The sequence below is a fragment of the Accipiter gentilis genome, chromosome 27 (genome assembly GCF_929443795.1).
Source record: "Accipiter gentilis chromosome 27, bAccGen1.1, whole genome shotgun sequence".
NCBI classification, from domain to species: Eukaryota; Metazoa; Chordata; class Aves; order Accipitriformes; family Accipitridae; genus Astur; species Astur gentilis.
Genome location: NC_064906.1, coordinates 17039515 through 17053390, shown reverse-complemented (window position 1 = coordinate 17053390; position 13876 = coordinate 17039515). Strand labels below are relative to the sequence as shown.

Genomic DNA, 13876 nt, shown 5'->3' with positions numbered 1-13876 from the left:
CTTCAGGAGCCCCTGCTGAAGTCATTCTTATAGGATCCAATTCTGTAGCTCTTATTCAAGCAAGTACTTCTTATTTGTGCGAGTTATTTTACTGAGTATCACAAGAATTATTCACATGAATAAAGGAAGTTTTTCTAATAAATCACGACGTGTCCCCAAAACCCCAAAATGATATAAGTCAATGCTGGCAGGTACTGTCCTTCAGGAATTGGGATTGGGACTTCTCATTGTACTTTCTACAATGCCCAAATTTCAGAGCAGTCTGTCTGTCTGATGGATTTGCTCATTACAAGAATTTCACTGCACACCACTGATGGCTGGTTATAAAACAGGCTTCAAGACACTGTTCTCCACATCCACTGGTAAATTAATTCACTGATTCATGGCATGGAATTGGAGAGAAAGTAAGCTAGCTCTTTCTGTCATCCAGCATTTGACTGTGAAATGTTGTTGCTGATGCAAATGCATACTTAATCTTGTTTAATACAATTTAATAAAAAGTAGGTCAGAAGAAAAAAAAACATCAGCACTTGTTTCCATATCATTTAGTAGGGGGGGAAAAAGCATTTTAGATGAGTTACAGTATCATTAAACTGTTTTAACTGCATGGTTTCCTGCAACAGAGGCATTTTTTCCCATGCCAGGGAAAAAATTTCTACGTGGGCAGGTTCCCACAGTATTGATGAATCTGATCCTCTCCTTCTTATTGCATCTCTAGTTGTTGACAATGTTTTAAACTAACTAGAGAGTGGATGTAAATCCCTCTTCAGCCTACATCCATTCATCACTCACTCTGACCAAAATCCCATTGGTAGGAGGCAGTGAGGTATTAGAAAGTGATACTGAAATTTACTGAAATTGTCAAACTCGGTGTCCTGGTAGTGGAAATGCTAGCTTATCAGGAACTTTGCAGTCAATGTGATAAGTTTCTCTGCTAGTTTCAAAGGCCGTCAAATAGCAGGTAAGATTGCATGGGAGAGAAGAAAGCTGGAAACTTCAGCATAATTCAGAATATGTGGTTTGAAATTCTGCGGGTATTCTCACTTAGAAGATGCCATATACCTAGCAAACTGCAGGTCCTCCATGCTTAAAGGAGTAACAATAATTTTACATTTCTGAGATCCAGAAGCTAGAAGATACTTTGGGGACAGGGTGGCTAAAAGGAAGAAATCAAACACAGGCTTGATTGTTAATGGATGACCTCACATTTTTGCAACTGCTTTTTTCTTCCCTGTAGTACATGTGGTGAATTAGAGCATGGACTTATTTGGAACATATATAAACTTCATGAATCCAAGATCCAGCTATTTGAAACTGAAAGGGCTGATGAGTAGGCTAAACAGCTTGGTTTTCTTTGATTTGGCATCTCAACGGCCACAGGTCTCTCCAATCAATGGCATTTTCTCTGAGCTTTATTTATTTATTTATTTATTTTATTTTTTACCTGCATTCACTGACAGTCAAAGTCTGGTTTGATAAAATGACATCAGGGAAAGGATGCATTCCAGGAAGAAAAGCAAAGCAAAGGAATGCAAGCCCTCTGTGGCTTCCTAACTCCAACTTTAACAGAGCATTCCCTTGTGACTCATAGGAAAAGGTCTGTATCTCTACATCCCATTGAGGATCCCTAGCTGTTTTGTAGGCTAAAGGCTTTGCATCAGACTACTACTAGTCAGAGAAGTGGAAGCGAGACGCAAACAACACAGAAGACTTAAGCTATAACTCCTATCAAGAGGGGATAAAGGGGAATGTAGCAGACTAATAGAAATGGAAACGATGCCTAGGAATAAAAAGGTGCAGTGCATGATACTGAAAATCTAGTGACAGACTTAATTCATGTCCCAGCCAAAACCCTCTCCATGTTTTTCTCTTTCTCTTAAATCACTTAAATCCTTTTTTGTCTGTATTTGTCTCCTAAAAATGGGGACAATATATCACAGGGAGGTTGTGGGGTTAAAATCCCATTATGGACTGTGTTGATATATTACTTTAATTACGGCCATACAGGGTCCTATATAGGATTAGGAAGATGCAAGCAAGGTAATAGAGAAGGTGGGGCCAGGCTGTCTTTATCTTCGAAGGATTCAGATGGTGGACTGAAACTGGACACTGCAGGCATTCAAAAGCAGCTGATCTGCTTTCACCAAGATCAAGAAAAAAGGATCCAGCAGAGGCTGTCAAAAGTGTAGTCCTTTTGCTGCTACCATGCGGTTTCTTTTCACATCTCTCCCCTGTGTGACAAGGTGTGTAGCTTAGAGCCACAGTTTGGCCCTGTTACTAAATGGAAAATATTTAGCCTCCCTCCTTCATCTGAGATTCTTTCACCTGAATGACTATGAGCACCTTATTTTATCTCCTTTCCAGTTTCCTTAGCAACATGCAAGGACACTCCAGAGCAGCAGTGTCAGCCAACACCTTCAGTCTAGGCTTTCGTGAAGCTTTCTAACCTTGACCAGCTCTGACGAGCAGTTTAATACTAGGCAATTTCAAGCATACTATCTCACATGCATCTCTGTCCCTCCGCAATGAGATATTACAGAAAGTAACTCAGCCTCTACTCTGTCGCTACTTCCTCAGCAAGAAGAGAGCTTCATTACCTACTAAGTTTGCATTTATCACACCAAGTCTCTCAAGTACAGCATCTCCTTATGCTCAGTCAGTGATCCTCTACCTAGATCAATGAAATTGTCTCCTGTGTTGCGAGCCCCTTGTTGTAAGGGCTCTCTTTGAGTACCCAGGGCCATGTAACCAAATGTAAGCAAAGATCCAGATTGTAATGGCATTTCTTGCCAGTTTGAAGCAACAAGGTGCCATGAATTGACAAGCTCTTGTGGTTTGCTGCATTGCTGCTATCTCCCTGCTTACGAGACATCCGCAGCGCCATTGGAAACTAATTGGAACCAAGGAAATTAGTGGACGTTCAACAGGAATCTTCGCAACAATCTTTTTCTCCTTGTAATCCTGTTTGCATTCTATTGTGCTTGTCCATCTCCTGTCCCTGGCTTCCTGAAATCAATGGCTAAATCCATAGCTAAAATCAATAGTGAGCAATCACCCCAGCAATTTTTAGGTAGCTATTGGGAAGATGGCCAAAAATCCCATTAGGAAAGTTAAGAACACTTTTCTTTCCCTGAGTCATCAAAATTAATATAATGAGTGGTTATGCTTCTAAAAGCATTAGCGTAACTAGCGCAGAGTCATTTGACCATCTCTGCAAAGATGTTCTTAGCTGGAATTAACAAATGCTGGATTTCCATTTTCTGTAGCCCAGATGAAAAAATGCTGCACTTTTCCACCTGCAAAACGGAATGATCGTTTCCCACAAAAGTAAAAAGTAACAGATGGAAAAAACATAAAAGGATTAAACTTTGAAGAACAACAAAGATCTCTTGCTTAATAACTTTCTATGAAGATTTATTTCACAGAGATTAAAAAAAGTAGAAAGTATCCCTCCTCATTGTTTAACAGCAACTCACTTCTTCCTGTAGGGACATGGTATGAATTTCCAGACAGGCACTGATAGCTACTACCAGGCTCCGGCCAGTAATCTGATCAAATTGACCTGGTAAGAGCTTCCTGTGCATGTGAAATGCTGTAGCTCCTTTTTTTTCCACTCCTCTAGTTCGCATGTTGTCATCGCTCTATTTCTGTACCTATATACCAGATGTACAGTGCCCTGGAGCTAATCTACCCACGAAACAGAGGGTACTGTCTAAGACACAAACCCACTTCAGGTGTTGGATGGTCCCTTTGATAGCGTAACGGTAAGTAGTGTGTATATACAAATGTATTCACCACTTGATATATGAAGATTCGCCAGTATTTAACATCTTTTCTCTGCACTCCTGTGAGGTTAGAGTAAGTGGGGAAGACAGACACGGAATCCCTCTAGGTGACACCGAAAGACTACAGCAGGAAGCGAGGATTTCACCTGACCAAAGTGGCTATCACCATTTTATTTATCTTGAGCAACAACTTTTATGTGCATTTCCCATCCTGCCTCACATCACTTTGTCCCATGTTACTTCTCTTTGCAGACTTGTCCAAATCCAAACAGACAAAATAACTTCTACCTGCTTATATTGCTCCGTCTCTTTCCTGGTCACACTTCGCCCATACAACACCATTTCAGACTACTTGTTCAACGCTCCTCTGCCTCTGATGGCTGGAATCTCCTTTTTTTTTTTTTCTGCTTTCCTGGCCAAACTGGTGTCTCTTTGCCCAATCCATGTGATAATGGACTTTGGGCTGCACTGTGAGAAATTTAGGTTAATCATCAGGAAATATTTTGTAGTAGTGAATATAGCTAAGTTCCAGAACAAACTGCCTCCAGAGGCTGCAGAAAGGTTCAGGTAAAGATGATCCTATCTTGGCACACAATGATGATGGGTAACATCTCACAGTCCCTGCAATCCTAAGATCTGGTTTTTTCCCCTCCACATCTCAAACCACGGGGATGGATTTGCCTTGGCTGCTAAGCTGCTGCCAAGACAATTCACTGCCATAGGATGCTTTGGATGCAGAAGGATAAATGGGGTTAAAAAAGCAAAATTTCTTTTGTTTCTTGGGGGAGTCTCATTCCAGTTTTGCCCTCTTCTTATACTGCTAGCATGTGAACACTGGCAGAAAGAGGCTACCAGGGTAGAGAAGGTGCCACGGGGCCACACATTCCGTTGGAAAACCCTGGTCGTCACTTCAGGATGATAGAAAGTAAAGGCAGGAAAGGAAAAAAAACAACAGTGGGTTATTGAGTCTATCCTTACATTAACTCAAGGGAGGTTGAGACAGAAGGAAGGTGGGTGACGCAGTGGGCAGACGCTAAAGTAAGAGCAGTCATCAAATTGCATTATAGATCTGTGCTGAAGGGACACACACTGGAAGTTATCTGCTGAGAAGCGTTGATAGGGTTTTTTATTGAGAAATGGATGAAGAAAGAGAAGTTCAAAGTCTAGACCTCCCTTCACTCTCTCTGGGTTGATGAGAGTGAGCCAGGACATGCTAATGTAGGCTCCCAGACAAAACTGATCACAATCTATCTGAGCAGGGTTCTCAGTCTCGAGAAGCAAAACTCATCCATATGCAACGCTGCAGAAGAGCCTTCCTTAGGCAAACCAAAATGTTTACGTTCTCTATCTTTGGCAGCTGCTTCCTGTTATAGCAGTTTGTCTATCACACACAAGTGTGCAGTGGCAGACGAGAAGGCTGAGACTGCTAATGGACTGATGCTCGTTCCCTTCCTGACAGGATTTTTAGGAGGTGTGGCGAGCTTATATGGATACCAAAGGAACTTTTGCAGGTGAGACAATCACAGCAAGCTACTTCTGTTTAGCTTCAGGCTCCAGGCAAAGGAGGCAGCGTGAAAAAGCAGAGCTGGAAAGTGAGCTGGTAATCCACAGCTGAAATGGTGGCCATTTTTCAAAAGATAGCTATGATGGTTTGCTCACTTTTTTAAGCCCATGACACATAGGAGGAAAAAAAATATTGTCTCAGAAGACCAGGGTGAAAAAAAGAAAAAGTTTGATAAGGGAAGTGCTGTTTTTCACTGGGGGCAGAAAACACTGAACTGGAAGCTCTGACTGGGTAAGAGGTCTCCAGGGCATACAATTCAACAAACGTCTCAGGTGAAATTCCATCTGCCCATCCCTGCCTCTTACGCCTTTCCCCTCTTCTAGCTCCCAAACTGACTTTGCAGAATGAAATGTGAAAGGCTTACAAAATCACTCTACAATTACCTACTGAACGTACAAAGAACACTTCAGAGGTCTCTTCTCCCTATCAGAACAAAGAGGAAAACTTAATATTAGCACAAAAGGTCCCTCATAGCAGAGATGGTGATTTTTTTTCAAATCTGCAAATGGAAGAGAACACACAACTTTCCACTTTGACCTGATTTGTAAGAAATCCCACTTTTTGTGCGTGTATGGTTGTTGTTTCAAATCGATGTTGTTGCCTTACAGCTGTTCCATCTCCTCTTTGGCATTCAAACAAGGCTGGAACCTCATAGAGTCGTAGGCAAGGTTTTGATAAAAAAAGATGGCAAGGATGCAAACTGAAGCTGAGTCATTGCTGTCAAACAGTGTTTCAGAGATTGGAAGGACTTGGGAATGTATAAACACATGACATTCATATATGCTGAAGACTGCAGGCGTTCACTGTTAATAAATGACCAAATGGAGATTCTCTGTGTGAAGCCTGCAATATCAGCTCAGCATCGAGCATATATGCAGTGCCCTTTTTTTTTTTGTGACATCACAAACCTCCTTTAATATCTAGGGCTAATTGCTTCTTTTTCTGGTAGCCTCACAAGGAAGCAGAAGATTGACAGCTGGCTGCGTTAATGTCAGCTCTGCTGCTGCCATCCTGCACCACTGACTCGGCAGAGGTCCTTCGCCTCCACCCCTGCACTTTCTCACCTTTCAAAACCACCAGCCTGTCATCTGTCCACACTTCATTAATAGCAAAAACTGTAACGCTGGAGAGTTATCCATTCTTAACCAGACAAGTATATATGCAGAAGTTGTTTGGCATAAAGGCCAGGTTTATGTCAAGTCCTCATCATGAACCCCTGTTCATAACCAGGGTTTTTTGGTGCTGCAGTGCAAATAAACACATAACATAAAATGACAGACGTGCTACTGCGGAGGACAGGCAGCTTGCGTGAAAAGAATACAGGTATCCTCCCAAGTCATTTCAAGAACAAATTACTACCAATAGTAGTCTACAAGACAGCTTTACTGAAGGAAATAATTTTCATGGGAAGTATTTGGTGCAGCTCAAAGGAGGAAATTTAATGTAGTTTTAGTGCCCAAAGACAAGAGGTTTATGGAGATTTCAAAACCGTAGTAGTTTTATCCCTAGATAAAGAAATGTTTCATGAAAAATCTGAAGAAAAACCAAAGCTTTTGAGTGACTATTGGTGTTTGGAGCCTGTAAGTCCCTCTTCTTTAATTGTTTTAATTACCATTTAGATTAAACTAACTAAACCGGTAATTAAGCTGTCAATCAAATCAATGATACATATAGTATACAAAGCAAGTTTATTCCAAATATAATACCCTAAACCAGTGATACCCTTCAACAATCACAAAGAAACAGTTAAATGAAAAAGCAATAGCAATTCAACTTCCACAATTATTTCACTCCCACCTTATCACTTCTTAACATCCAAGTGTTCTATATCATATATATTAGGACAGGAGGCTGTCAAAAATGCTGTCACCCCTGAGAGTACAATCATGGTATTGTTTCATTTGTGTGCCTCACTTTAATGAAATGCTTTCATTTGATCTTGAGTACTGCAATGAAGGTTTTACTCAAGGATGAACCTGAGATTGTGGCTATATCCTATTGGTGTAGTTGACCCCACGTATGTAATTCAAGCATGTTTGCGTTTAGTGGCACAACCTTGTTAGCTCTGGTAATTAAACTCTGATAACAGTGAGAAATGGATTTCAATAACAGAAGCAGGTAAGAACAGCTTTCCTCCCAAATGCTACACAGATGAAAGACATAATTTTTTCGCCATTTCATTTTTCAGTGGCGGTGTTAAATGTCATGTATTTCAACACACGCCTTTCGCGTTCTAAATATCTTGGACTTAGTTCAGAGTTTTGAATATCATGTAAATTATGTAAATCTTGAGGCTTAAATGTAAGCTTGGTATCCTCTGAAGACACTGTCTACTTAAGAAGTCTTTCTTGCCAATCTCAAATGGTCTGAATAAACTGCTCCAAACCTCGTCACGGTATTTTCTCTGGAACCAGTTAGTCAGATTGTCCTTTTCAGGCTACCAAATGCTAATGTCCAGCCACACTGTGCCCTCTAATAGGCAATGGGCACATAACAATTGCCTGTCAGAAAGACAGATAGAACTGGTTGGATGCCTGGCTATAAGTAATTAATTATAGATGGGATATCATCCATAAAGGAATAGGACATTCTGTCATTTCTTTTTTAATATACTAGCTGAAGTACAACCTGAGTCATTAATTGGTGTCCACTAGTAGTAGGTATGTCAGAGAGAAATGTCATCCAATTTTCCCTTCATTAAAAAATCCCCAAAATGTTTTCTGGGAGCCTTCTGAAACTGTTCTCCTAACTCCACTAGGTTGCATTTGGAGACTAACCAGTGAATCCACATGAATGTGCAGATCACAGACACGACCGAACTAGAGGACACCATTTCTAAACCATTAACAGAAGTATTAGATTTAAATTTGATTTGAATAAACCTATCTAATTTTAGACATGCACACAAGTATGAAGATGAGATTGTATTGTCAGTTTGATGAAGCTTACTCTCTGCTGTATGTATTTTGTTTGTAATCATAAAGAAGCAGCAACCATTTTTCTCCCCCATAACTGCTATTAGATGTCTATGAAAGAATTCCATTCCATAAAGAAGACAATTATATATATATATCACACGTATTACAGCTTTGGAAAGAATAGTGCTGTTGCTTGTTAATTTCTAAAAGTCATTAAATTGCGCATTATTTTAATTAAACAAAGTAATCTAACAGGCACTGCAGATGTGACTGGTATGCATTTGAAAACTTTATAGTTCTTCATTCTACGTACTCATGCCAGAAATGACGAGAATCTGGTGAACAGCACAATCCAGATGATACAGATCAATAAAGAAACTTTTTACGAGCAGCCATTGCAGCAAACAGCCACAATGGAGGCATAAGACTATAAAATATTTTTTTCTTTGAGAGTACAGTTGAGTTTAAAGAAGTGAAACAGCCAACAGCCGTTTTTACTTAGAAATTGTGCAAGTCAGAAGTGCAAATAAAGGTTTTGGTTTTAACCAAAGGACAGAGGCAACATCAGAGCATTTGCGGAGTGTTTTACCCACCCACCTGTGTTGGTATCTCCAGTCTTTTCTGAACATTGCCACACGTATTCAAGACTGTATAAATGGCTAATTCACTCCTAAAATGTGGGATTCTTTGAAATGAAGTTTTGAATATTCGAGACTATTTGGTACCATAGTCCAAAAAAAGGCCTATGTGAAGAAGAGCTTCTCCAGTACTATACATTTGCCCATCCCATGTTCATCGATGTGGTAAGTGCCTTAAAAAAAATCGTAAAACTCCATATTGACAGGCTACAAAGTAACTAGTTCACTTCTGTTCTCCTTTGTGTGTATATGGATCCCCCCTTGTATTCTCCTAGACAAGTCTCTGTGTTCCCCTCATTATCCAGTTCTTCTCTCCGGCAGAGGAGTGTTGAGGAACACCTTTTGGAGCACTCCCACTCTCTCCCTAACGCTCCAGAATTATCAGCCGCCAAGAGCAATGCAGCTGCCACTACTGCTGGCAGAGGGAGGCAGTCGCTGACACAGATGGTGCCAGTTATTGACAGCTTTTAAAAAATCAAGGTCATACGCTTGAACATGACTTGTGGGCTTATTCAATCATCAGCCAGTGAAAAACAGAAGAAATAAGCAAAACTAGAGCACCGTGGCTTTTCTGACTTCCGCTGATGAGCAAGTGAGCTACGTTACCCTATGCTGCCCACTGCCTACGTGGTGCACAGACATACGTGATTATGATCATACACCATTACCCCTCTACTGGAGGTAGACAACGTTCACAAAGTTTCATCTTACAGATACTCAGTATACCTGACGGATAAAGGCTAGCGAAAACTGTTAAGAAAGACAGCATTTAAGGATTTTTTGAGATTGAATCTCACTCCTTACACTGATCATTCAAGTTTATTCAATGCTTCCTCAGCAATATTACTAGAATGTAATTATTAGAACTGAAGGGAAAAGACAACTCCTCTTTCATGAGTGACTACAATATTTTGAGATCTGATTTCACTTGTATGTCACAGCCCCAAGGCAGTCTCTTGTATCAGCTTTTCTAGATTTGATCTTCAATTCCCAGTTTTGAGTACTCCAGAGAAGGAAGTCAGCAAGAAACCAAATGGCCTAGTCAATGCATCCTGTGAAAAAAGTCCACTTCCAAACTTCCTATGTGTAGAGCATTAAATTTGTAAGATATTGGCTTTGGCTATTATGTACTTTGCATATTGGATTCTCTTTCTACTACTTTAAAAATGGTGTGCATATATTGTGCAGAGCTACGAAGAAACAAAACCAAAACCTCAGAAGGGACCACTATGGACAAAGTCTTTCCTTTAGAATACAGAACTCATTGTGAATATGCTTAAAATATAAACATAACACTTAGTTAAGGCAAGAGAAAAACATACCTGTGAAAAGCCGATCACCTCTCCGTTTTCATCAAGCACATTAAAATTAATGATTGGACCCTGGACATCAGGATTGCTGAAATCTGTGTCGCTGTAAATACGTACTACAGGAGCCCCATTGGCATATTTTAAGGTAGACAGCACAGTATAGGTGTAGTGAGCTAATGTGAAGGTATGCTGTTTTATTTTCTCCATTCCACCTACAAAAGAAAAGTGCATGTATGTGTCAGATGCCTTATTTTTATGGAAATGTAAAAAAAGGATGATTTTTCAGAATGGTGTAGCCAAAAATTGCTATTTTGGGGTTCCTTTAAATGAATATACAATTTGCAGAAGTTTCTTTCCTCAAACAAAAGCTTCGGAAGTAGTGTTGTACCAAGGATTTATCGACAATTTATCTACTGTAGAAATCTAAAGTTACACTGAAATGGATTCATGCACATTACAACATTGATAGTTCCAAGCTATACATATCACTAAGATGTTCTGGCACAGTTAATTTGAAAAGCAAGTTTTGCTCCAGTTCTGGCTCTGGAGATCATGGGAACGAGGCATCAATTCTAGCACAGCACAAAAAGCAAATTGCTCTGTCAAAATAAAAATAATAAAATTCTAAATGAAATTACAAGAGACAAGTGTTAGTCTACAAGGAATTTACTTGAATACTGAAGAAATATTCTTCCAAGCCTGCTCTTCTTTTTGCAGAAGAAAAAGAAAGAGGATGTTGTGAATGCCTCATCGACTACACCCATGCAATCTATTTGCTCCAGAGAAGCTTTGCAGAGAAGTTTTCACAGAACTTGGCCCGGAAAAAGCATAAAGAGGAAATATGTTGTCTGTCATTGGTTTGGGGTTGGTTTTTTTTTTGCTACACTGAGGAGTTCAGAAAAGAGGACTGCAGAGATTTCCTGACAGATGGAGACCTCTTCTACACCTCTGCTTTCTGAGAGGACATTGTGGCTCTGTTAGATGTCCCTATTGAAACGGCTTCTCATTCTTGTATTCAGAGGATATGCCAGAGGATGATATACCATGGTCGGCTTTGGGGATACTTTGGTTCTCTGCAGGAAGCTAAAGAAGAATGATCAGATACAAACCCAGCCATTTCAGTCAATGGAGAACATATATAATCCGAAATGAAGAAGTAGGTTGTGGTGTTCACTGGGATAAACCACTGACAGGAGACAAGTAACTGGGTATGGCAATAAATACTGTACAAGAAAAGGAATAACCCTAACGCTAACCCTAATCAAACAGTAATTTATCACATAGAACAGGTAAAGTACAGGCAATCTTCAATGTAAAAACTGAAAATCTATGAATTTGCATCTTTATGGAACACAATTAGAAGATAACAATAAGATCTCAAAGTATTGTTCAGGTGATACCTGAAGGCTAACAACATATTTAAACCCAATCAAATCTCTGCTGGAGAAAGCTGGAATTTTGGCTGAAAATCCAAAGTGCTTTCTATTATGCATACTATGCATTGCGCTATGGTGGGCCTACATCGTGGGGAAAAAAAAAAAAAAGGAAATAATTTCCTCAAAAGCCTCCTGAAGTAGCACAATATTTTTCTGCCTGGGTTTTAGACCCAGAGTATTTTCTGTAATGTTGAGTATCTTATTTGAGGTACACGAGCATTTCTGTAACTAAAAAGATGTTTGACATTTTCTTTTGCTTTCTTTTTTTAAACTGTGTAACTACGAGTCTCCCACGTCCGCGCATACCATTTTTATATCTAAGTATCTGGAAACTTCTACTGTCTGATATAACCACCCTTGGACAGAAATCTTGTAATCTGATTGTTGACTTTTGTCATAAATTTGCTTGCTGCCTTTACTCATAAAAAGACTGTGTCATTTATGAATGTATACAAAGGAAAAAAATAAGATATCTTTCTCCTGACATACTGAAGAATTACAGCAACTTCTGCTATTTCATGTTCCTTCAAGTTTCTATATTATGTGCTATCTCCTTTAGATAAGCTAGGAGAGCAGACAGTAAAAGCATAGAAACAGATTAGATATAAAGTGGAAGTACATTTTTTGGTGCTAAAGAATAATAAAGAGGAATAAGATATTTAATGAGATACTAACACACAAAGCACTTTCAAGGAAGGTTGCCAGAAGCTAATCAGTACAATTTCTAGATGTTAGCCACAGTAAACTTGGCAAGCATCTCTAGAACATTTTGGGCCGAAAGATGATTTGTATTTTCAGAGTTTTTGAGAATAAAAGATTGCCTAGTCAGAGATGTCCTAGTCATTGTTTGGTAGAAGTTAAGAGTCTTGAAATAGTAAAAAAAAAAAAAATTAAAAAAAAGTTATGTCTCAGCATCTGCCAGAAAGTAGCTGTCTTAAGAGAAGTGACTGCCTTGTCAGCTCCTGAGACGTCTGTAACGTCCTGATTCAGAGCTTTTCCAAATTGGCAGGAATCTTTTAATGGAAGATTAAACTACTGTCCTTGTGTCTTGTTGAAGAAATCTCTTATTCAGAAATTTCAGTCTCTCATTCACAGCAATCATCCTGCTATCATTTCTATATTGTCTTCAGCCATTCTCTTTTAAAGTTGCTTAATCACATTTCCTTGTTCATTAGTGAGAAGCTGATGAGCCTCTTAATTATTTATTCTGACAAATCCAAATGCTATAGCCTGCAGTTGCTTTGCTGCCCCGTGACTGGAGAGCGGAAGCAGTGTTGCCAGGGTCCCGTATTTTTAAGTAGCAGAATAGGTTGTGATTAGGTCTGATGTCACAGAAAACCCTGTGAAACAAATGCCGGCAATCTGAAGTTTGTTCTGACAGAAAAAGGGGTATATTCAGAAAATAGTTGTGATTTATTTTTATTTTGCTAAACAAAATGATCTGTACTGTATCCTGCATAAATCCAGTGCTTACCTCATCTCCCTCTCCCTGCTAGGGAAAAGAATATGAAGAAGAGAAAATAAACCCCAGGACAAATCTCTGGTGTCTAACGTGACCTAAGGACTTGCATTATTGCATCTAGTCTCATATTTAGGGTGACAAAAATAAAACTCATTGCTTGACTGAGCCTAAGGTAAATGAGCCTGAGGTAAATGAGAAGGTAATCTTCTATATTATGGTTGAATTGTTATTTATTACCTTATTGCATTCCTGCATTTTAAACTCTGGTTTTATGCCCAGTTCCTTAACTCTGAATACTTGGAGACTCTTCCCTAGCTGCCTGTTTGGGGATAAAAGAAGTAGCTCACCTTAAGCCTTTGGGAAGACTTACAGCTTGGAAAAATCATCAGTACTTCATCTTGCAAAGGTGCTGGGAAGGACTCAAGTGCCCTGACTCCCTCTCACTTTATGGATTTTATTCCTTATCACTGCATTTTTTCATTAAGGTGAATTGCATCTAGTTGCTCCTAAAAATGATTTTAAAATGAAGAACAATTTATGCGCTCTGTAATTTGGATCAGAATGAATCTGATGTAGTCTAAATTACACTGGTTGAAGTCTATCCAATACCATTCACTGTATTTATGTGTGTAGGAACACATTCAGCACAAAGGATGCTCTCATTAATGACTTACTTCTTCCTACGGTAGAAATGTAAGGACTTCCCTGTCAAAAGGGAAACTCCTGCACTTCTGTGGATTAATATGCCCCTTATTAATTTGTC

The 13876-nt window shown here is 39.4% G+C and overlaps 1 protein-coding gene across 1 annotated transcript in view; it reads right to left on the bottom strand.

Moving 5' to 3' along the window:
• Positions 1–13876, bottom strand: part of MOCOS (molybdenum cofactor sulfurase) — a 224477-nt gene that overhangs the window by 43349 nt on the left and 167252 nt on the right. Inside the window, exon 6 of the mRNA XM_049830456.1 lies at positions 10228–10427. Coding sequence (XP_049686413.1) covers positions 10228–10427 — 200 coding nt within the window. The remainder of the gene's footprint in view (positions 1–10227; positions 10428–13876) is intronic.